Genomic DNA, 23,728 nt, shown 5'->3' with positions numbered 1-23,728 from the left:
GGATCAGACAACTTCCCACTGCAAGTCTGGCTGAGCTGGAATGGCTCTGCAGAAGCTGCAAAACTGTATTGCAGGGCTTTGCTGATTAAGCTGAAAGTGCTTCTGATAGTTCAGACTAGCCTATCCTCTCAGCTGCTGGTTACTAGCTGTATCTCCATGTGCACGGGAAGAAGTATTTAGTGCAGTAACTCTACTTGGCTTGGTATTCAAACCTGTTGATCAAACATTCAATTTATTTTTAACACTCTCCTTCAAAGCCTGTCATGCTTCCCACCCCGGGTGACGGCCCTACTCGTCTCACATCTCCAGCAGTCAGTCTCTCAAGGACAGTTTCCACAGGCACGACTTCTTGGGCTGGCTCATCTGTTTGGACCCGATAAGCCAGGCCAATGTAGGTATCCAGCGTCTGATCATCAATACCAGGATCGATCATGCAGAAGGCGGTCTTCAGATCATCTGCCTTCACCTCCCTGTTCAAAAACAACTCAATCACTGCTATGCTGTGGTAGGTGAAAGGAATATTTACTTAGTGGTGCCACAGTGAGAATCCGTGTTGCTTGAAATGCAAAGCAAAGATGACTTTTGGTATTGTTGTCTCTGCTTCTACTAGTATCCCTTTGGTTTTTAAACACACACGTAATAAAGACTGCTAAGTATGAAATTTCAAACTAAAGGGAAATTAGGAAATGTGATATTCGTCATAACCTGGGAAGACCTTAATTTCACTTTCTTGTACATTGTGATATCCTTTGCTGCACAACTATATATTCTCTTGCTAATTCAGTGCCCATATTGGACAGTACATAACTTCATGGGCATCTACCCACCCTTGGTGTTCTCCTCAGTGCTCCGTGCATGGCACCAGCCTTTTTCTCTAGGCAGTAACTGCCTCTTGGTTTGAAGTGGAATTATTTCTCAGATTAGCACCTTTAAATCTGTAGTTGTCAGTCCCATTTGCACTTCACACTCCTCAGAACCACTCTCTGAGGGTGTACAGGATTTTACTGCTATTTTTGGAGAGCTAAGGGCTGTTGAGACATGAGACTTCAGGTGCCGAAAGGGATTACTGGTACAAGCCATCATCTCTACTCGCTGCCTGCCATATCCAAGTCCTTTGGGTCAGGAACTGCCACTATGCAGTGTTCTGCAGAGCTGGGCTCAGCCAAGTTTTGGTATTTAGTGCAAGATTCACAGCCAGGGCTCCCTCTGTGCATGCTGCCCTGATCTGCTGCCCCCATCAGCCCCTTCTCTTCACACTTACTTACGTTACATTTCCCAGCTTATTCTTCAGCTGTCTCAGATACTCCTGCTTCTCCCTGACATACTGGGTCCTGAGCTTGGCAACAAAAGGTTCAGCATTCCCTTCCTCATCCTGAAAGAAGTTACAGGTGTGTTAGCACTCAACATGTGTTGTAGTTTGGATAGGAGCAGTCCCCACTGTGTATAAAATAGCTCAGCCCTCCCAGAAATGGAATTTCCACATGAAAAGTGAAAATAAAGATAAAGAATATGGAAAAACTCCTATCACAGAAAAACACAAGCTTGCATTGCTGTTGTCTTCAGATGGTCTTCAGGTGTTAGAGCTTCTGGTGGGCACTGCAACTTTGTTAGTCTAATAAACATAGTTAATCCGATAAAACAAATTTAATCCCTAAATTAGACTTAATCTGAATTAAAAGGAAAATTTAGTATCAGCTTACCTCTTTGAATAAGGATAAGTAGTCGATGAGGTCTTCACTGCTGTCCAACTTGCATCTGCTTGCATCAACCAGTTCCTGGATTGACTCTTTCCTTTTCAGGGGAAAAGCTTCCCTCAGAGCCATGCTGTACAGAGACAGGAATTTAAAAATGAGAAAAAACCTCCCCCCTGGTTGCACTGGCAGGTAAGGAGAGCAGACAGAATCAGTGTGTCACGAGCTCTGACGTGTGCCAAACATGGGCATTGCTCATGGGCACCAGTTTGGCTCTTGCCTGAACTGCTTGCTGGTCAAGGATCCACTGTCTGAGCTATCACAGGCAGCCAACTCCTCCTGCAGATTGGAAATGAGCTGATTCTGGCTGTGGTACTGTTCTTCACCCACCTGTGAAACAGGGAAGGTTCACAGATCAGTAACTGCCCCATCTGTTCCTCAGACTGCCTTCAGGAGGGAACCAAAACTGTAAAAGGACTATGCTCCCCTCTAAAGCAAATTGTACCTGAGCTGCTTTTGTCGATTTACAAATAACTAAGCAAGCATCACCATGGTTTGCAGGGTGGTTGGTCACAATGGCTTCTTGTTGAGAAACTTGCTTCAGCTGTTAAACCCTCAGGTGCAGATGCACACCCTGGACTCCCCCCTCCCCCCCAGCAGTAGCCTCCCTGCCTAGGGGGTAGCACTTGGTCCCAGCTGCTTTTCAATATCCAAGCAAGACATGAGTAGGGCAAGTGTAAGAGGACCTGGGGGGGCTACATGTCTTTGTGTTACAGGAGGTGGAAGGATGTGCCATGCAGCTAAAGCTCTCCAGCTCTGACATGGTGCTGGGAGTGGGGAGATAGGCTGCCAGAGCCTGCATGGTGCTGCAGTTCAGCAGCTGTGCCCTGATCTTCACAGACACCACACAGAGACAAACCATGAGCTGTTCCAGGGAAGTCCTTCTGAGAGAAAGAGGCAGGTATGTAAAACTTGTAAACAGAAGCCTCTCATCGGAGAGAGCAGATATGGTACTACTCAAAGTGTGTGAAAGAAATGGGGTCTTCTAGAAGCTCTGTTAGGAGCAGTGAGAGCCTGCCGTGTCTTGCATGGACAGGATTCCCTTCTCTAGTGTCCGTCAGCTTTTACCCTCATGAGAAGGTGCAGCTTCCCAGGGGGAGGAATGAGAGGTGAAGCTGCTTTGCAGTGAACACTGCCCTTGCCTCCTGCCTGTGCCACCAGGGCTGTCTGGGCAGAGCAGCACTGGGCTGTGGGTTGCCTACCTGCCCGGTGAGTACAGAGTAGGTTGAGCTCAGGATGTGGTTTGATCGACAGAGCCGCATGTTCTCGAAGAGAGTATAAGACCATTCCATGGCAGCGGCATCTCCATACTGCTTCTGGAGGTAGCTGAGAAAGAACTCAGGCAGACTGGATCATTTTCCTGTCTGCAAGTAACAAGTAACTCCCATAAGCAGCAGAACCAGATCAAGCCTGCCCATGTAACTCCACTGTTTGCATACAGTCTGTCTTTGGGGGATGGGGATCCCACACAATGCTAACATGGCAGTAGTGCTGGCTGGAGCCTTCTCCCTTATTAGGTCATTCAAAATGTTTCTCCCAGATAAATGAAACTCTCCTGTTGCTGAGGCCACTGACAAAATCTCTCTTCTCCTGCCTGCGTTTGTGAAATATGTAGAAGCTTGCTACCTGTGAGGTGCTACTGCTCCCTCATATTTAGCTGAGCTTGAATCATGGGTTGGAAAATGGAAGCAGTTACTGGAGAAAAGTAGAGCCAGACAGTGACTGCAGCAACCCTATTTCCCCAGGAAACCAAGCTGGATGTAAAAGGACAGCTGCCATAGAAAACATTAAGCCATTTAGGGCTAATCTCAGTGATGTTTCTAGGCTTTTAGCTCAAGAGAAGAAATCTGTAAAGTGACTCTGCCTCTCTCAAGGTTGCTCTCATATGACTGAGACACAGTGACAGGGCTTGACCAGTAGCCGGGGAGATGGTCTCATACTTGTCCCTAACACGGGAAGAATTAAACAGCTACTTTTATTCTCTTTTGAGTCTTGTATCACCCCAGACAGGCCCCTTTGGCCTCCAGTTGTCACTCTCAACCCACCCTTCTTGGCTCACAAAGAAGGGCAAATGCTTTGGGGTTTGTGTAACAAAACCAAAGCACTTTTATATTGATAAATGAATTCTAATGTAAATCATTTTTTGCCCCTACTCCTTGTTTTTCCTGCAGTGCCACCTGTTCCTCTCACACCAACACTATAAAGCTTAATAACAGATTGGCATGGATTAAAATTAACCCAGCAAAAGCCCCTGGCTATGCTCTGGCTGTGCAGATGTTGCCAAGGTTTCTACCACCTAGGACAGACGTTGCATAGTGGTGATGGTCCACAGAGCACCATCACACCCCAGAGCAACAGCAGCTGAGCTAGCTGAGGTCTTGGACTCATGAGTGTGGCTGATTTGACTCAGGGTGACTGCAGCAGTTCCTCCCCTGGGCACCCTGCCTTGCGGAGGAGTCCTCACTGACTCTTCGTGTTGCTGCTCTTGCAACAACTGCTAGACTGCTGCAGTTTATGGCCCTGGACATGTGCACTGAGTTCTGGTTTCCTGAAAGCCTCTGAATTTGCAGCAGTGGTTGGGCATCACCTGTGTTGTGAGCAACTCAGCTGTCCCGAGAGCAGGAGCTGCAGAGTAAGCCTCTTTGGCCTGCGATGGAGCTACACCAGGTTATCCAGGTGATACTGTCCTAATCCATGAGTCAGATCCCTGGGAAGCCCTGCCAGGCACAGGGTTACTGCCAGCTGAGGCATTTTGGTCTTAAAATGTTTTATGCAGCTCAATTCAGATGAAACACTAGGCAGAACATGGGGAGACCCTGCTTCCCAAAGTCATAGCAAATGCTGTTTGTGGAGGAAACTGGGACAAACCTGCTGTTCTAGTGCAATTTTCTCCTTCCAGATATCCTTTAGGATGTTCACCACATCCTTCTTAGTCAGCTTTCTGTTCCTGACTTCACCTTCATGCCTCAGGTACACAGGAATATTGTCACCTTTTCCCTAAGGAATGGAAAAGAAACAGACATAGGTAAGGCATTCACCTCACTGACAATGATGCAGCACCAAAGCCACGTCCTCAGCATCTAAAGCCATTAAAATGAGTCATTTGTGTGGGTCTCATTCCCAGTACTATAAAACATACACATCAGCACCTCTGCAGTGTGTCTCAAGTGCTCCAAGGTGGACAAAATGGGACTGTGTGAGAGGTTCTGCCCAACAAAAATAGAAGAGGAAAGATCTTCCTTGGAAACTTCTTTCAGGAATGGCAAGACAAACAGTTCAAGGTTCTGAAAAGGCTGAGGAAGAGATGTTGAAGGACCAAGAAATACTGCTGTGTCCCTGAGAACACCTTTGGATACAGTTATGCTTGATATGATGTGAAGAATCCTTATAACATTTCCTTGTCCCCTTAGCATTTCCTGATTCCCCCACGTGCTGGAGTGCACTGCAATCATAGAATCATAAAATCAACCAGGTTGGAAAAAACCTTTGAGATCATCAAGTCCAACCGTTCCCCAGCACTGTCATGTCCACCACTAAACCATGTCACTAAAGGCCTCCTCTACATGATTTGGGAACACTTCCAGGGACGGTAACTCCACCACTGCTCTGGGCAGCCTGTTCCAATGCCTGACCACCCTTTTGGGGAAGAAATTGTTCCTATTATCCAGTCTAAACCTCCTCTGGTGCAACTTGAGGCCGTTTCCTCTTTCCTATTGCTTGTTCCTTGGGAGAAGAGACTAGCCACACGCTTGCTCCATCCTCCTGCCAGGTAGTTGTAGAGAGTGATAAGGTGCCCCTTGAACCTTCTCTTCTCCAGACTAAACCCCTCCAGGTCCCTCAGCCGTTCCTCACCACACTTGTGCTCCAGGCCCTTCACCAGCTCCACTGCCCTTCTCTGAACCCGCTCCAGCACCTCAATGTCTCTCTTGCAGTGAGGGGCCTAGAACTGAACACAGGATTCGAGGTGCAGCCTCACCAGTGCCCAGTACAGGGGAACTGCCCTGGTCCAGCTGGCCACACTAGTGCTGATACGCAAGCTGGCTCATGTTCAGCTCCATCAGTCAGCACCCCCAGGTCCTTTTCCACCAGGCAGCCTTCCAGCTCAAGACAATTTGAGTTGAATTATTTTACTGCTGCCACAATGAGTAGTCACATCCTGCGTAGTCTTGCTACTTACTCTTATTCTAGTGCTTGTCTTAATCTCATCAGCAGAGAACTAACCTGGGAATAAATAAATACCACTCTGCTAGACACTTTCCTGTCACTGCAGCCAGCGTTGGGGGTAGAGACAGGGGAGAAGGACAAGGCTTTTCAGCAGCAGGAAGCTGTTAATTTGGCTCAGCCAGATAGCGCAGCATTAGTAGGGGGCTCTAGCCCACCTGCATGTATGATGATTCATGTAGCATCATCATAAAGTGTGGCCACTTCAGCTGTGTGTTCAGTACGCTCGCTCTCAGTTTCAGCTTTTCTACTGCACCTGAGTTTTCCCAGCTTTAAAGTTTTCAGTTGTTACACTGATGGGAAGGTGAATATTGAAGACACCAGCCATGAAAGCAATTCTCCCACCTTTGTAGTGGATACTTATTACCAATTATTCTCAGTGGAAACAGGCAGCAAAGAAAGCTTGTACATACCTGTCCATGGAAGACCTTTATCTCTTTTAGCACTCTTGTTCCTATTTCTTCCAGCAGCACATCCACAAGCTCATCGCTGGTCTTCCCCTCAGCCAGACGATGCCACTGGTCAATTCCACCAGGAATCACCTCTGCAACCGCAAGAAGACACTGAGCTGGTAGAAGAGGAGAATGGTTTTGTGTGAATCCCAGTAGGAGCCTTACAATAGACACCTAGTTTGTCACCTAAGACCAGTAAGGCAAAAGGGAATACTCAGGCCACTCCTAAAAGCCTCAGAGAAAATCGGGCATTGCAGGTAAGAAATGCACCATAGCAAAGTGTTTAAAGATGAGCTGCCTTAAGCAAACCACTACTGAATACATTTGGCACCTGAACACTTCTCCCATTTTGGGCGGGGCGTGCTGTTGTGCTGAACTCGCTGGAGTTCAGCATGGAAGTTGTCTCGCTCTTCTGCAGTCTCTCTTTGGATTTCCAGAAGTGTTTCATATTCCTTATGGAGCTGATCAAAATTCTTCTGCAGAGTCTTTGTCTAAAGGATACAGAAAGGAGGATTGTAACAAACTAACCAGAGTAACAGAAATTTTCTGCTTCTAACAACAGCTGGACAGCTCCGGTGAGCAGTCAGTGTAGTCCATAGACTTATGGAGAGCTGTGTCTGGATAATTGCTTTGAGATCAGAATAAAAATAAATCATTTATTAAATTTCATTGTTACCATTTACAAAAACTTCTGACAAAACATGTGAGTGACCCTTTTTACCAGTTTTTGTGTTTAAAAATATATCTTAATCCACTAGGAGAGAACAGGAGAAAGACAGGCTTCTGTTCTAGAAATTTTTCCATCCATCCTCTTTAAATCCACTATATTTTATTTAGAAAGTGTTTCTTTTCAATATGATTTATCTCTGCTGTACTAGTACAAAGGTCCGTTGGGATTCGGAGGTACTCCCACCTCTAGTCTGGGTTTTGAGGGCTGTGTCTGTATTTGTTATGCCCTGACGTACGGACATGAGCAGTGGATCAAGCTGTGCTGATGGTCAGGGCTTGGATGAAGCTGCCAATGGCCCAAATGTATCTTGACCAGCCCAACACTGCTTTTCTGAAGCACAGCCACCAGGTACTTCTTTTTTTCCTTAATGGAGGTTTTCATCCGACTCGCTTGACAGCTGTGCACGAACTACATGGTGGGATCTGATGTGGTCTCTTTTCCACCCTTCTAGAGTTGAGGTCACTGCCACACTGCTGCTGCAGGGTTGGAAGCAGACCCTATCCTGCATGTGACCTGGCATTGCTCCTGTGCATCTCCAGTGCAAGCTAAGCTGTCAGACATTTATTCTGAAAAGGCAGCAAACAGATACAACATGAGGAACCTCATCCAGATCTTTCAGCTGGAAAATGCATAGATCAGCCCCATAGCTGGGTTGATGACCTTGGAGTCCCAGAAGGCTAAAGAAGCCATTTAATTCTACTGGAAAAGGCAAAACCCCAGCTAGACAGATAAGTATTAGTAGGCCAGCAGTGGTTTTGGACAACACTGTGCAATGTATATGAGGTGAACCTAGTTCATTTATTTATATCTATGATGAGTTCAGAGAATAGTGCTCAAGCCATAGTCTGTAGGCTCGTGGTGCTCTGTGGGCCATCCTTGCTTTTACTGTATTAACTCAGGTAAACCTGCTTTTAAGGGTCTGTGATGGTGCACTAATTCTGAGTGCTCAGGCAGGCTGTGATTCCAATAGACAGGGAGCTTTGGGAATTAGAAGACAGTGGCTTTTCATGTATTTTATGTACAAAGAAGAAAGAAATGCCTTTATGTGAGCTCTGGGTTTACTGAGTCCCTGTCCCAACCTGAATACTGAAGCATCATGCTGTATTTGTGTATGTGTGGTGTACCTTGAAAATTAGGAGCTTATGCTCACCTTCTGAAGTAAATAGGAGTACTTTTTCTCAAGTGATTCAAAATCTCTCCTGGGCACGTCATCTCCATAGCTTGCTTTCATTTGGGTCAGCATAGCATGGGCTTTTGTGAGGTCCTGCCGGGCTACCTTCAACGCCAAAGTTAACTTCACCACATCTTCACCCTTGACAACAGCCACTGCTGAAAACCCATGACAGTAAAATTGCAGTCGTAGTTTTCAAAACCATCTATTAAGCTTTTAGACCACATAACCCTACAAAGTGTCAGCGAGAGTTGAATGGGTGCAGACTGTATGATTGTTGAAGAACTGCAAGTTCAGGAGTATATTGCAGTGTTCCCATTCCCACCCACTGTCCTGCCTTGTCTCCCGTGGACACATACATATGTGAAAGCTCAGGCTTAGTTTTGATTAACAGAAAGGAGCCCAGGTGAGTGAGAGCTTTATGCAGAGGCAATGGCTACAGGCAGTGAGTAACAAGCAGTAGCGCTATGGGTGCCTGTAACCTGACTGGATCAACAGAGATCATGCACACTGAAAGGGTCTCTACCACTGTGAGTAACCTCTGTGCCAGGTATTTGTGACATCTGAAATGTGGACAGGCACGTGGCTGGGTAAGATGTGCTGCCAGTTGGCACTCGAGTCAAAAAAACATAAAGAACTTTTGCATTTGTTTACCTCTTGTGCTGAGCAAGAGTGTACAAGAATATAAGCAATGACTTATGGAATCAGATCACATTAGTAGGTACCTCCCTGCTTATTCCCTTTCCTACCTCTTTCAGGAATTTTTGTCCATGAATTTCTCTAACTTCTTTCAAGAATCAAAGCATATCTGAGGATATTTCAGAGATACTCTGAATTTTTTCTGCACTGCTGCAGCCATGCGTGTGCATTTGGGTCTTTGTGCAGGACAGGTTCTTCCAGAGATCCACTCTCTCTACCTTGTTCTTGGCGAGGTCTTGTGTCCAGCTGTGCATTCATATCATTCAGTTTTTCCAGAAGCAGTTTGCAGACACTGTGCTCATTGAGGTAGCGGGAATATTCCTCAGCTACGCTTGCCTGCAGACGCTCCACCTGCAGGAAAGAGAGGCTTGAACCGATCAGGAACACATCATCAGTGGGAACTCTGGAATGCTCTTCTGGGTCAGAGATAACACTATAGGAAAGGACTGATGGGATGGAAATATAACCAAAGAGTTCAAACTCAGATGCAGCATGCAGAAGGGTGTTACAGAAGGCTAGTCTGAGCGTTTAGCCTTCTAGAGAGCAAGTTATATACATTTCATCATCTGAGTACACCATCTCTCTGATGTAAGCCTGTATCTAGAAAACCTTCCAGCAACATATTCTGTCCCTGTTGCTGGTCACACAGGAGAAAATAAGCTGCTGCTCTTACCAATTTACTCCACTGGAACTGGTGACAAAAATGTATCTTGGACAGCAACATGGGATTGTTTTTGTGCTGTATTTTTCATTTCCTGCTGTAATTTTGAATTTTAATTGCATTTTAAACTAGTGGCAAAGTAAAACCATCAGAAATCTGGAAGTCTAAGAACTGGGTCTATGTGTAAAACCATAGCCTATTCCCAGGATATGCATTTCGTTATGTGGTCACATCCTCTCACTGATAACAGCTGCCTAATCTGCTGGATAGAGAATGAATCAAGAGGGTGTTTTACTTGTTGCTCAGAAGACAACTAGTGTCCTGGGGACCTCTGCCTATTCTGATTCTGATAAGAATTCTGAATTCCTCTACTCTCATATAAATACCAGCTCTTTGTAGCAATGCTGGTCTGCCTGTGTCCCTACACCAACATAGCCACAACCATGCTGCCTCCAGCAGGCAAGTCAGCAGCTTAGGTGGCTCTTTCCAAGGAATTTTTCAGTATCTAACCATGCCAGTTAGAACAGCTGAATGCTGTTTCAGAAATGGAATTCTGGTTTTAGCAGAATTATTCTTCCCAACCTCCTCCACACAAATTGCAAAACTTAAACAGCCCAAGCTAGAATGTGGATTCTGGGCTCTCTAAGCCAAGTGTAACTTTGTGTAAGTTCCCAGTTGCTCCTTTCAGGGAAGGTTCTCTAAGGCTTGATGAAGCACTGAGGCCTGGGAGTACCAGCAAGTGGAACTGGCTAGGTCTAGGACTGCAAACGGAAGAGATACTAATGAGCATTTGGATCTTGCTAGTGAAACCAAAGCCTCTTAGCGTTCACCAAGTGCTAGCTAGGTGAATAAGGAGCCTACCTAGTCTGTCCTGAAGCTTGTTCTTCTTCACCTTTACCACTTAAGCTTAGTACTTAAACTAGGGGATGAAAGGAAGTTCAGGTACTTGCTCCTGCTCTTACCACACCTCTGACTACAGTGGAATTGCTGTAGGTTATATACAAATTGTAGGACAATTTGTTTCTTCCTCTTGCTGATTTTCCACCAGGAGGATGATACAACTATGGAACACACTGCCCAGGCAAGTGGAGGATCACCATCCTGGGAGGATCTCAAAAACTCAGCCAGACAAGCTCATGGCTGAGCTGATGCAATGTAGGTGATAGTTTTGCTGGTGGGGGAGGTTGGGCTGGAGACTCTAGATGTTCCTTCCAACCAACACTTCTTTGATGCTTCCTGAATTAGTTATAGTAGCTCTCAGGGCCCCAAGAACCTTGATTATCCTCATCAGCCTCACCTGGATTCTCCATCCACCCACCATCTGCCCACAGCCTGTTAAACAGGCTGAGGCTGTTGAGCTGTGCTGCAGGTGTATCTGTTTCTAGTTCTGCCTCTGTATCCTAACCAGACCTTGGACTGATATCATAGGTAGCTCTTTTCCTGGATGGATCCTTTTGGATGTCTGCTGCAGTTTTGTCTCCAGTCCTGACTCTGGCCCTATCTTGTGCTGCTACCTTGCCCTACCAACCATGGGTGGACCCTGGGCTTAACTGCCTCATCTGGAACTGCTGAGGACAACCGCTACCAGCGCCTTGCTTTGGTGCTATTAAGACCATGCTTTGACTGTGCTGCGGTCACCCCCAGCCCCTGGCTTGTCCTTCCTCATGCAGTAGCTCTGCTCTTATTGCTCTCCAGCAGTACTGTCATTTCTGCCTGAGTAGCTGAAACTGTCCAAGAACTGTATAAAGTGGAAATTTAAATTGAAGGACTTAACTAATCTTCCCCATAGATATCAGTGTGACTGCACCGGCAGGAAGATGAACGATACAGATTTAAAGATGCTAAGGTTCAGTGTTGTAAAAGTGGACTTATTTTTACATGAGAAAACATTAGTACCAGGAAGATACTTATTTCCTTCCCTCTTCAGGTGTGACCCTGGAAGAGTGAGCTGGGGCAATGGATGCAAGTGAAGACTTCTGACAGTGGCAGCACAGCCTGTCCCAAGGGAACAGAATATTCTCCAGATGGCTGGCCAAAATCCAGCAGCACAACTGTGCCAAGTGGTTAGTGTCTGCTCCAGAACTTCTGCTAACACCGAACGATGAGAGGCTGGGAGGTAAGAGATCACATGTATAAAATGCATCCAGCTGCTATTGGGAAACATTTGACTCATCATTGTCTAAGTTACCTGAATCTGAAGAGAATTCTTTTCTTCCTTCATGTGGCCAATGATCTTTAACAAATGTTGTTTCTCCTGGTCTAGTATTCTTATTTCCTCTTTCTGCTTTTCCTGCAGTGCCAGTATCTGCAGGGTGCACTCCTCCGAGGCGGTTGCAACCATTGCCTTCAGGGGCTCCAGTTCGTGGATCCTTTTCTTCTGATAATCTAAAGAAAGCAGAGGTGAGGTCTCACAATGAGCAATAAAGCCTGAATTCCACTCAGCTGGGCTGTGGGATATTCAGCTTCAAAAGAGTGCTGGTGGGAAGTGGGACTGAAGATGGAGCTTTTGCTGCTTGGCCTAGTGAGTGCCTAGGGACTGGGGGTAGTCTTTGTTAGGATTATATCCTGTTGTTTATCTAGCTGTGCATATGAACTTGGTCAGGATTTCTGATGTCAGCTCATGACATTTGTCCTAATTTGGAAAACAAAGGATGAGTAGTATTTTATTTTGTTTTCTTGAGTATTTAAAGCTTTGATAAGACATAATAAGCACTGATGGCTTTGTCATGTTTCACTAGGTGGGTAGGTCCCCACCTAAGCACAGGCAGCATATGGGGCTAAAGACTACTGGTAATTAGCAACACATCCTCTTTTCTGAAGGAACATTCTTTGTGAACTTTGACCTGCTTTCTTGTCTCCAACTGCATGGTCTCATGCAACCTTTTGTATACAAACTTCTTGTCTACCCACTCTCCCCTCCTTTTAGGTATGCCTCTCTTATCTTGCTTTTCTCTTCAGAACATCTAATAAAGAACTCCTGTGCTGCTCTTGGTTTTCTCTGCTATAACTTGTGCTTTTCTCTCTCAGCTATTTCCCCTTTGTCTTGAAAACCTGTCCTCAGGATATTTACCTGAGGAATCCAGTGACAGTACTTGACTTGGGTCCCACATCCTAGTTACAGTTATGTGGTAGAATTTCATTTGATGTAACCTCCTTGGTGCGAAGGCTTCTTTTTATGACTAGATGGAATTCCACCAGGAGAATAAAATGATCAAAGATGGGATATGGTGTGATTGAAAGGAGGCTGTGAGCAAGCCTTGTTTTGTTTGTGAATAACTGCATTATTCAGCAATCAAAACTCTTCATTCCCTTTCCTGAACAGAAGAATAGAAATGTTGGTGGATACTGAATTATCTGACTTGGAGGTTTTTGCCTACTCAGTAAAATCTGGTATACTTATGTACAAATACTATGCAACAGATTTTACATTTTAAAAGTTAAAACTCATACATGAATCTAAGAACAGGAACTACTTTTCTTATCGTACTTGGGTGTGAATTTTCTTCCCATGCTGTAACTGTACCAAAGGTTTTGCAAAACTCTTTCACTGTGATACTTGTGTGAGGGTAAGAGATAGCAAAAATGAGAGCATTAGCCCAGAGATTCTGACATTGTGATGTGTGGTTGCTCAGTGTGAGCTAAGAGCTGTGTTAAAACTTCAGCAAATGTGTTTCAAGGCATAGTTTGAGTGTTTCACAACTGACTCCTGACCACAAGGAGCCTACCTAAGCGCCTTTAGTTAAGTGCAGCAATATTTATAATCATAGCTGCCTAGTAGGAGTAGAGCACAACTCATTGGCTGCCGAAGTGATTATTTGGTAGTGTGGGCACTGGCCAGTGCCATTTGAGAACATCAGCTCTCTGACCTCTCATAAGTCTCCCCACGCCAAGAATAGACAGACATTCTCTCACTTAGAAAGAATTCAGGCTGCAGTACAGCTCACTGCATATACAGAATTACAGGATGGACCTAGAAGTCTTAGCACCACAAAGGAGTGAATGTGAAGGCTCTGTGGACATAGCAACCTGAGTATTATTTTAATCCAGAAATGGATTCAGCTGTGGATAACATCACCATGAAGACCTACTCTATCACTTAGCTTTGGCTTAGAGGAGCTCCTAATGACACAACCTTTATGTCAGATCAGGCTAACAGCTGTAAGGATTTAATGGCTCTCTCTTCTATGATAATCTTTTCCAAATATTTTGAAATATACATTGATAATATTTCCCAAATTCTTTTTAGTACCTTCACATTCATGTGAATTTACACAGAAACAATGTCATAAAGTCTCAGTGCTGGCTCAGCACAACCTTAACACCCAAAGGAGCTACAGCTCTATGTACAGTTCTAGCAGAAGGGAAATGGTGACTGGAAGCAGACAGTAAGGGCTGCACATCCCTGTACCCGTCAGAGGCAGCCACCTTCTCTGGTCTGCATGCTCAGCTATGCCTGTGCTGGCTACCTCAAACATGCTGCCAAAAGGATGCAGCTAAATATACAATGTAAGCAGTACATTTTTAGAACAGCATTTAATAATTCATTTTTTGGTTGCTTCGTGTGGTTTTTGTTTGTTTGTTTGTTTGTTTTAAAACCAGACCTGAAAAAAACCTGACTGAAGTGGGCTTATGTTGTAATGCTAGCAGATGTAAGGGCAGAACCTGCCCCAGCAGTGGGTGCAGTGGTGAGTACCTTAAACGTCCTCTAGGCTAAGCTGGTACACAGGATGTATGCCTAGGGCAGTAAAAACAGAGTAAGACAAAGCTGCAAAGTCAGACCACAAAGGTAATAGCTAGTTGGCTGAGAAATTCGATGCTGTGGTATAAAGCAGGTTTAGTTTCAGTTTCAAAGACAGCTGAAATGCTTCAGGTTGGTGGAGTGACAAGACAGCTCTCTAAGCCAACTGGCTCATTTATCAGCTCCAAAGCTGCAGCTTAAGGCTCTGAGCACTGTAATGAGTGACTATAAGCAGAATATGAAATTCTGATGTTAGGAGCCCTCATAGTGGCCACCTCACAGATTTTAAAGAAGTTGTTTTTGTTAAGCACAGACATAATTTAAGAATATTTAATAATTTAAAAATAAAGATAAATATTTAGGAATTTAAGTTTATATAATATAAGAATAAAATATTTAGGAGCTCAGTTCTATAAAACAGTAAATTTCCTTCCTTTTGTATGCTTTCTGCTTTCAGACACTTGCTTTTTTCTCTTCCCTAGCTCAGACACCTTTGTGAGCAAGTCAACCCACTAACCTGACAGGAAAGTTTGCGGCTCTTGGTCTCTGTTTTTCCTGCTGGGTGAATTGACTCAGTGAGTATCCAGCGAGTTCCAGAGCTGGTGCAGTCTAAGCAGTGGGAGGGCACCATCAGGACTGGGGAATGGGACCTTCTTGTTTCCGTGGCCAAGAGCTGTTGGATTAGATCTCTGCTTCCTTGGCCAGGCAGGTGAGCTGTTGTCTGTACTGGGCAGAGAGGAGGAGGCCCGGAAATTACTGATAACCCCATCCAATACCCGTAGCTAAAAGTAGATGGATGTCATGCAGGCCTCATTAGCAAGGTAGTATCTGTAATTAGGGAAATGAGTCCTCAATATTCAGAAAGACGGGAGGATTCCAATTTAAAAAAAAAAAAAAAAAAAAAAAAAAGAAAAGAAAATCCACTTATTTTCTTCTTAGACCTTCAAGTATGTTTGCTACCATGGCATACTGGTTCACTGGCATTCAGCTGATTTCCAAAAACCATAAAAGATATGTTTTGCTGGGTCTATAGAAACTTCAAAGAAAAAAGGGAAATATCACATCCAAGCAAAATGGAGGAGTCAGTAAATAAATGCTTAAAAAAAATGACCCAACCCAAAACAAAATAACCAAATAAAAACCCAAACCAAAAACCTTCAGAAAGCAGTACAATATCAGCTACAGCATGGCCAGCAGTAATCTCTCTGGGAGCTGAAGCAAAGAAATGTCTAGGAAAGAGTTCTGGAAGGAAACTGATAAAAGTGATTTGGAAAAAAAAAATTTTTTAGAGAGTTTTTAAAATGGACTTATTCACCTGGTTGAAGGTGCAAAGAACGGTTGTCTGTAATGAGGGCCTGTGATTTAGATAGTCTAGGTAACAGGTACTGGGATAAACAATATATATCCTTTAGGAGTTTGTTCCAGTACAAGACTGCTGACATTTGATAGCTGCTCAGTGCCCTGTGTGAAATGAGCTCCTGGTTACAGAGTCTATTTCTAGCCCTCTGTGATGGTTTACAAAGTCCTGGTATTACTGTGGCATCTGAATGCCAAGCAAAGCTTAAACCTCACTAAGAATGGCCTGTTCAGTTCTCTGCCCTGCCTTTAGCAGTAATTCCAGTTTCAAGTTACCAGTGCAAGTGCCTCCAAATATATTAGTATGATACACCCCACCAGAACTTTGATTGTCCCAGAAAATCTTGATACGCTGCTGTTGCCTGAACTGTGTATGTGATGAAGATTTAAAATATCTAAAAATCTTAAATCTAAACATCTCAAATATTCTAGGAAAAAAAGGCTTCCAACAACATTTTATGTATGAAAGAAGTTAACCTAATGGACCAGAAAGAAGGTTTTACCAGTTGACATCTGTTTAGGCTGCTCATCCTATGTATGTATCTAACACAGCTAAGCTCTATAAGAACATCTCCATTAGTGTTTTTTTCCCCACAGGTCCAAGTCCAAAAGCTTACCCAAAGTAACTTCATATTCATTCCTTATAGCGGACAGCAAGGGCTTATAGGTCTTGAAGCTGCCTATGAAGAATTCAAAGACCTCTCTGTAGGGCTGAGAGAAGAAAACAAGCTTGAGAAAACATTCAGTAGCCCATTTTTCAAAATTCAGAGATAGCTGTTTTGTCTGGTGCAAATGGTGTCTAATAACAGTAAAGATAATTATAAAAATACTGCTAACACAATGCTCTTTATCTCTCCATCTCTGGTTTGCCATTCCAAATCCTCATATGAAGGTGGAGTTCCCTCTGCTGTTGATAGGCACCACAACATGAGGGAGAGCAAAGAAAGAGAAGTTTTGATCAAGTCTGTCAGGGCATAGCTTCAAAATGAAAATGATAAGCATTAGATGGAGCTGATTGGAATTCAAGTTACGATATGGATGTAGCAATATAGTTGCAAAGGTAAGTAACAAGATCCTATTGCTGCTTTTGTTGCCTATTCTGTGAAGTTCAATGGCAGAGTGGAGAAAGGCTCTCCACAAATGAGCTCCTCGGCAGAATAAAACTTGTTCAGAGAGGATAGTCAAACTCCCAGGTTGTATCTGGGCCATGTAAAGACTTCACTAGCAGTAAGTAATGTTCTCATTATTAAATACAACAAAACCAAAACATGTTATGTAAGACAGTAAAAAAAAAAATTCAAATCATAAACACATTCATAAAACCTCTACTTTCTCTTCCCATTAGACACTCTTTGTTTCTTTCCATTCTTCTTCCATCTGCCACTTTTCCCATCACTACAGGATTCCTTTGGAATGAGAATTTGAATGAATAAATGCAGAGAAAATCAAATGCAAACTTCCCATGGTCTGCATAAATGCTCTAATGTCAGGGTATGACAAAAGCAGGAGTACCCAGTCCTATCAGTGTTTTAAATTAAAGTGGTGATTCTCAATGTCTCCATGAGGTGTGTCCTCAAACACTCACAACAAACATCCCAGGATCAGGCCCATTAGAAACTAAGAATGTTGGGGATCCTGATTAGGCTCAGGCAAGAGAAAGCCTCTTTTTGTCACATGCAGAATCCGAACTTCAGAAAAGAGAGGTTTTGCAGTGAAAAAATTTGGGAACCTGCACCCTTGCTGCTTGATGGGTTTAGGCAGAAATCTCCAGGAGTTTAGCATGTAAATTCTGTTTCACATCCACTTTAGATTATCATGTCTTTTGAAGACTTGGGCTTTGATTTGAAAATGGAAACTGTTATAGAAGATGTGGAATACATTAGAAGATGCAAACAACCCAATAACATGCAAAGAGCAGCAACCCAATATATAAATAAACTGAATCCTGTGCAAGTTCTCTAGTCTGAGCTACAAATCCACTTATTCAGTACTACCCATAGGCGCCTACTTCTCTCATCTCCTTTTTCCTTTGGATAGCAAATTTAAGTACCCATCTCAGCACTTCATTTCAAGCCAAGAGAACCTTGTATCAGACCTGTAACTTCAGTTCCTGGGCATTCTCTTTACTCCACTCAAGAGCCTGCAGCTCCTTCTTTAAGTAGGACTCCATTTGCTCCAAGTATGGTGGCTTTGGAATGGTGAGAAGAGCTTGTTTATTGCTGCAGAGACATAGGGAAAGAATGGATGCATGAACTTAAGTGTGTCCTATACATAAGAATGAACTCAAAAAATAAGCTCAAGGATCTTGATTTCTTCCTACTGCCCCATTGGTTTTTTTTTTTTTTGGTTTTTTTTTTTTTGGTTTTTCTTTTTTTTTTTTACTGTAGTACATATATATGCTCTCAGGTAAGGGAAAATTATATAGCATACAATGGACAATTTAAAATTCCTGGATGGAGCAGGAAGCTATTCAAGACATCCTGCTATTACTACCTCTTGGTTTAAGAACTTCATAATGACTTTTGGTATAAAAAGCCAAGTGAGTGGGTTCTCTGTATCAGAAGAGAATAAATACTAATTGTGTATTTACTGGTCAAGGAAAACAGCCGTTTGAAGAGAGAACTGAAAATATACTAAGTTTCAGGAAGTTCTAGATTCCTCAAGAACCTCAGAAGGTTCTAGGCTCAGTGTCCTTTTGCTGGATTTTATTATCATATTATCATATGATTATCATATATTTATGAGTTAAAGCTCATCTAGTTCCAAGCCCCTGCTACAGGCAGGGACACCTTCCACTAGACCAGGTTGCTCCAAGCCCCGTCCAACCTGGCCTTGAACACTGCCAGAAATGGGGCAGCCTTCTCTGCATATTTCATATTACAACCAGATAGAATTAAAACTAAAAAGCCAACTACCCTTATTATATCATCCACAGAGGTGTCCTGCTGTCTGTCAGAGCCCTGAGTGCACCAACAGGCTCTACAACCTTTTCCCCTTACTCCTCAGAGTTTGGGTGCCTTTACTCAAGGGGAGCTGGGACCCCACAGGGTGATAGCAAGGAAACCAGGGAGCAGGGCACAATGCCACAGGACTTGAACAAGAAAAGCAGAGCAGGTCCATTGATGGTAGCCTGGGTCACCTGTAGTTCAGTGATGGTCAGGCAAGTCTGCAATGATGAGGAAGGTGTGATGTCACCTGGTATGTCAAATCAGCAGGCTAAGGTCAGTGAGGTATGAGACACATGGCCACACCATAGCTCCAGCAAGAACCAACGGTGAGTGCACCTGAGTGAAGGCTTCTCAAATCTCTTTCTCACACAGCTTTTTCCACAGCACCTGATCTCAGGTTATCCAGCTGGGCTGCATCAAAATCAGTCTTGAGCCCAGGCACCCAAGAGCCTAGGACTGGAAGAGAGCTCGCAGAGCCTGTTGGTGCACTCAGTGCCCTGACAGAATCCTGTATGATGTCGGTCAATGAATCACTAAATGATAGCATGGTACGGTGACGTTTATACTAAGCATGACTCACTATTACGTTAATACTTGACATCTCCTACAGAGCTACTAGTCAGAACCAACAATCTCTTCTCTGTTATGCTGAACACTTGTGGGGTAACCCAACATCATTGTTCTAATACTGGAGGAGGTTCTGCTTTGTAAGGTCTTAGTTTTCAAAAACCTTCCAGCAATTCTGGTGACTTAACCAGTAGTACAGGCTGAGCTTACCTAGACTGTCTCTCCTTTGGGGCACAGCAGGGTTTGTGATTCCTTAGCACTGTCTGTCCAGCTGCAAATGCAGGCCATATGGACCAAGGGCCTTTAGTCGAAAGCTGAATGATTGAAAGGAGAGAATCCTTTTGCTGTAGCTGGCACCACAAACTCACCACAAAGAGCCAAAATCCAGGATCAGTACAACTGCCTATGAAAGACAAGGGCTGAACCCTGAAACTCTTCTCAGCCGGGACCAACCACACCTAAAAACCAAGTAAACTTTTTTTGTTCTTTGAAGAAATCATCTTCCCAGCTAGAAACCATTTGTTACACAGCTCTGAACAATCCCCTGGTAGCTGTTGTTCATGCTGCCTGGGTTACATGATTGTGGGAAAGTGTTCACATCTTTGGGTGCAAAATGATTTCTTGGTGTACACTGGGACCACCGGAAAATAAAGCATCACACAACCAACCAGAATTTTGCAATAATCCAGATGAAACCCAGACTAACAGGTTTCACTCTGCTCTGGTTTGCAGTGGGGAGTTTTGCACTAACGTGTCCCTCCAACAGGAAGGGCGCATTGAGCTAGGTTAACTCATACAGACTGAGTTTTAAAGGTAGGTTGGAGACCCTACACAAAACAGCTGATTTGCATCAGTGTAGAATGTAGTGAAGGTAAGGTCTGAGGAACCATAAAAAGACCATGCAGGATTGCTCTACTCTCTACTTTATCTTCATTTATAGAATTCCAGACTGGTTTGGGTTGGAAGGAACCTTAAAGCTCATCCAACTCCCTGCCATGGGCAGGGACACCTTCCACTAGACCAGGTTGCTCCAAGCCCCTGTGTCCAACCTGGCCTTGAACACTGCCAGGGATGGGGCAGCCACAGCTTCTCTGGACAACCTGTGCCAGGGCCTCACCACCCTCACACGGAAGAACTTCTTCCTAAGATCTCATCTCAATCTCCCCTCTGTCAGTTTAAGGCCATTCTCCCTTGTCCTGTCCCTTTTTGCTTTTACAAAAAAGTCCTTCTCCCATTATTAAAACAAAATAATTACTAGGTGATTATCCAATACAAATCCCTCCCTGTTCTGTCTGTAAAGTTTACAAAAAATTAACCATGGCCAGACAGGAGGGTTTGACTTTCAAAACCTAAACTTCAGGCTGACCAAGCCTTCAAATGGTTAAATGTAAAGCCTCAGAAGTTTAGATTTCCTAATTCCAGTGCAAGAAGCAGGAAGATTACACTGGAGAAACAGTAAGATTCCAATTTACAGTAGGTTGAAAATCTTCTGTACAATGAGGAAAGTGCTTACAGAATGTCACAGCTCTAGGAACAAAATAATACTTTAAGTTCTTGTGCTAATGTAGCACTAACAGCTTGTCACAGAAGTGGCATATCCTTGAAATACAACCAAAACACTAACAAAAAAACCCCACCCAAACCCAGCATAAATAACATGACTTTTATAGACCTTAATCTCCCATTTGTTTGTTGGTCTATATATTCACAGAATTCATTTTCTCATAATGTGGATATAAATTTTTTCCCATGCTAGTTTATTTTATCTAGTAAGACTGATAAATACCAGGGAGCAGATGTTCCTGCAGGATGCTCTTAGCCTATGATTAAACAGCATGGAGTTTCTTTTTATTTTTCCTTTTTTCTTTTTTTAAACTACATGTTCAGTGTTTCACATGCCCCCTCATAATGTCGCAGCCAAGAACAACATTTATACTCCTCTCCTTTTTCCTCCACCCTTAAACGTGCAGTAGTTAATTCACAAAGATGATATCTGAATCTGAAATTCAAGAGTTAGCTGCCACATATAGATTTTCTCTCTACATATATATTTAAGAAATATTTAAGTGATTAGAATCTGCTCAACCTCCTACTAGTTTGGGATGGTTCCTGAGCTTCCAGCAAGATTTAAAGATGCCCAAGTCAACTAAAGTTTGGATGCTCCACTGGAAGTCTTCAACTCACCGGGTTCTTCTGTTCCTCGGACAGGATAGATATCAGACTGTTGGTGCATGTCTGGCAATCTGGAGTCTCTGAGGAAGATTCAGGAGCAGTCCTGTGAAAGAAACTTTTCAAAATATAGAAAGTATATGTGAAAGAAGTCCCGCAAGAAAAACTTTTCAAAATATATAGAATTAACTAAATATCCAGTGGAGACTGAGCGCTTGGCTCACATGTACCTAAGGTAAGCAGCCAGTTATCAAGCGCCTGATGGATGAAAATATCCAACAGGATAAGGCACCGGGCGGGACTCCTGGAAAAATCTGTGGTGCAGCTGAACTTCGGGGTTTGCCATCTGGTGGCTGGCGCACCAATTGGTACTGTCCTCACTGTCCCAATGAGAACAACCATGAATTGCATCTCTTGTGAAGAGGAGAGATGCAAAACAGCACTAGAGAACCTGTCACCCATGTGTCAAGAACCAGGATTTGGGATCCCAGAAGTGCTTGCAAAGCCAGTTCCCTGCGGTGCTAGTCATGCCATGGCACAGACGGCCTGACAGCCAGTAGGAACCAGCAAATCACGGGACAAATACAACCAGGAACTCTCTTTCCTAGACTAGAAACTGGCATGTATTGGTGAAAGGCTTTGAGAAGTAAACATACGCTTGCATGTGTATTGTAGGGAAAATGAGTGTGGCCATGGTACGGAAAAGCAGCCCTGAGATCCCAGTGTATTTGCTGGTGCTCCACTGCACAAGACTAACACAGACTCAGCTTGATCTCTGAGCACTGGCTTCAGCTGCCAGCCTGGCTTCACCCTCAGGGGGAAGCAGCTGTTGTACCTTTAGCAGCTCTCACCCTCCAACCCACTTTCCAGGAAGGAGGGCATAGGGCAAACTGCCCTCACTTCCAGGAGCCCACCAAGGGCCAGCACAGCACCAGGCTGAGAGATTCTATCAGGTGGGCTGTTGGATCTCCCACCCTCACGTAAAAAATGGCAGCCTCAAGCTGCAGCATTCTGAAATGCAGTAACAGTGCAGCCACTGCTGGGTGGGGAGGTCCTGTTTCTCCTCCACTACAATGGGCTCCTGGTGCCAACATAGTGTTAGCTCTATTGTATGCTGGACAACTCTGAGCTGTTTTAATTTGCTAATGCATGGGAAGACCTGCAGGTCCCCAGTATAGGCTGCCTGAAAACCTAACACACAAGATCCCTTCTGTGATTCTGCAGCTGGCAGTGAGGATGGAGGTGGAAACCCCAAGCAGTGGGTCAGCTTGCCCAAGGAACCCCACCTTTGGGTGAGATTCCCTGAGACACTGTGAGCTGACATAGCAGCTCCGTGCTCTTGAAAAGCCAGAGCACCTCCTCTTTCCAGCCACATCCTCCCGCGGTTTACCTTGTGGTGCTGCCACGGCTTATCAGACCTCTTTATAAGCTGCTTTCAGTTATCACCTCAGCGGAACGCTAACCCAGGGTAATCTCTGAAACTTGCTTAGTGATCAGCACAACGACACAGAAAAGAGAAGACTATACCCGGCACAACTTTCACGGCACAGTTACACCGGCACGAGGAGCCGCGGAACCTTGTGTTGTCCGCCTGGCTACAAGGAGCACGCAAAAGCAGCAGCAATTGGAAGCCATGCCTGACAACAGTTATCGGGGGGCAGGGCCGGGGCGGCATCGTAGGAAGGAACAGAAGGCCTCCACTGGGCTCTCCCTGCGGAGCCTAGGCCCTATCCCTTTCTTCCTTCGTCCCTCTCTCCCTCCTTCAGGCCCGGCCCGTACCTGCCCGGCGGAGGGCGGCCCACCGCCATGGCTGCGCACCCGCTGTTTACACGCGTCCCCATGGAGACACTCTCCCCCCCCCCGCAAGGACCCCGTCGCACCGTCACAGCTGCCCTGGCAACGCCTGACGCGCCGGTGCCGCTCGCCAGCGGCAGCAGCCCCAGCGCGGCCCAGCCCCGCCCCGGCGGAGGCGGGCTCTGCTGAGCGGCCGGCCCGGGGCGAGGCCGCCAGCACTGCACTGCCGGCTCTGCTGTTGGCGCGGTCCGTACCAGCCCTTTCGCGCAGGCGGCCCCACAGAGCCGCGCTGCCTCGGAGCACGCTGGGAGCGGGAGTCCCGCACCCGGTGGCGTTCCCCCGGCCGTTTTCCGCCGTGCAGCGCGCCGAGGAGGGCGGGGCTTCATGCGGCGATTCTTTCGGGAGCTGTAGTCTCGGAGAGCAAGGGAGGTGCGGAGGCGGGCACGGTGCGGACTTCGCTTCCCGTCGGGC

At 45.0% G+C, this 23,728-nt stretch overlaps 1 protein-coding gene across 1 annotated transcript; it reads right to left on the bottom strand.

Moving 5' to 3' along the window:
* Positions 1-208: 208 nt before the first annotated feature.
* TSNAXIP1 (translin associated factor X interacting protein 1) lies at positions 209-23,429 on the bottom strand. Its single transcript, XM_030511879.1, is given in 16 exon segments — positions 209-470; positions 1,266-1,372; positions 1,701-1,824; positions 1,972-2,081; positions 2,954-3,115; positions 4,620-4,748; positions 6,386-6,540; positions 6,756-6,915; positions 8,305-8,483; positions 9,243-9,375; positions 11,874-12,070; positions 16,397-16,490; positions 17,875-17,998; positions 19,505-19,608; positions 21,479-21,581; positions 23,243-23,429. Coding segments are annotated over 16 exon segments (2,175 nt in total). The 5' UTR covers positions 23,305-23,429; the 3' UTR covers positions 209-238.
* Positions 23,430-23,728: the final 299 nt, after the last annotated feature.

Source organism: Strigops habroptila, chromosome Z (genome assembly GCF_004027225.2).
Source record: "Strigops habroptila isolate Jane chromosome Z, bStrHab1.2.pri, whole genome shotgun sequence".
Lineage (NCBI taxonomy): Eukaryota > Metazoa > Chordata > Aves > Psittaciformes > Psittacidae > Strigops > Strigops habroptila.
The sequence above is the reverse complement of the archived record's forward strand: the minus strand, read 5'-3'. Positions and strand labels throughout refer to the sequence as shown.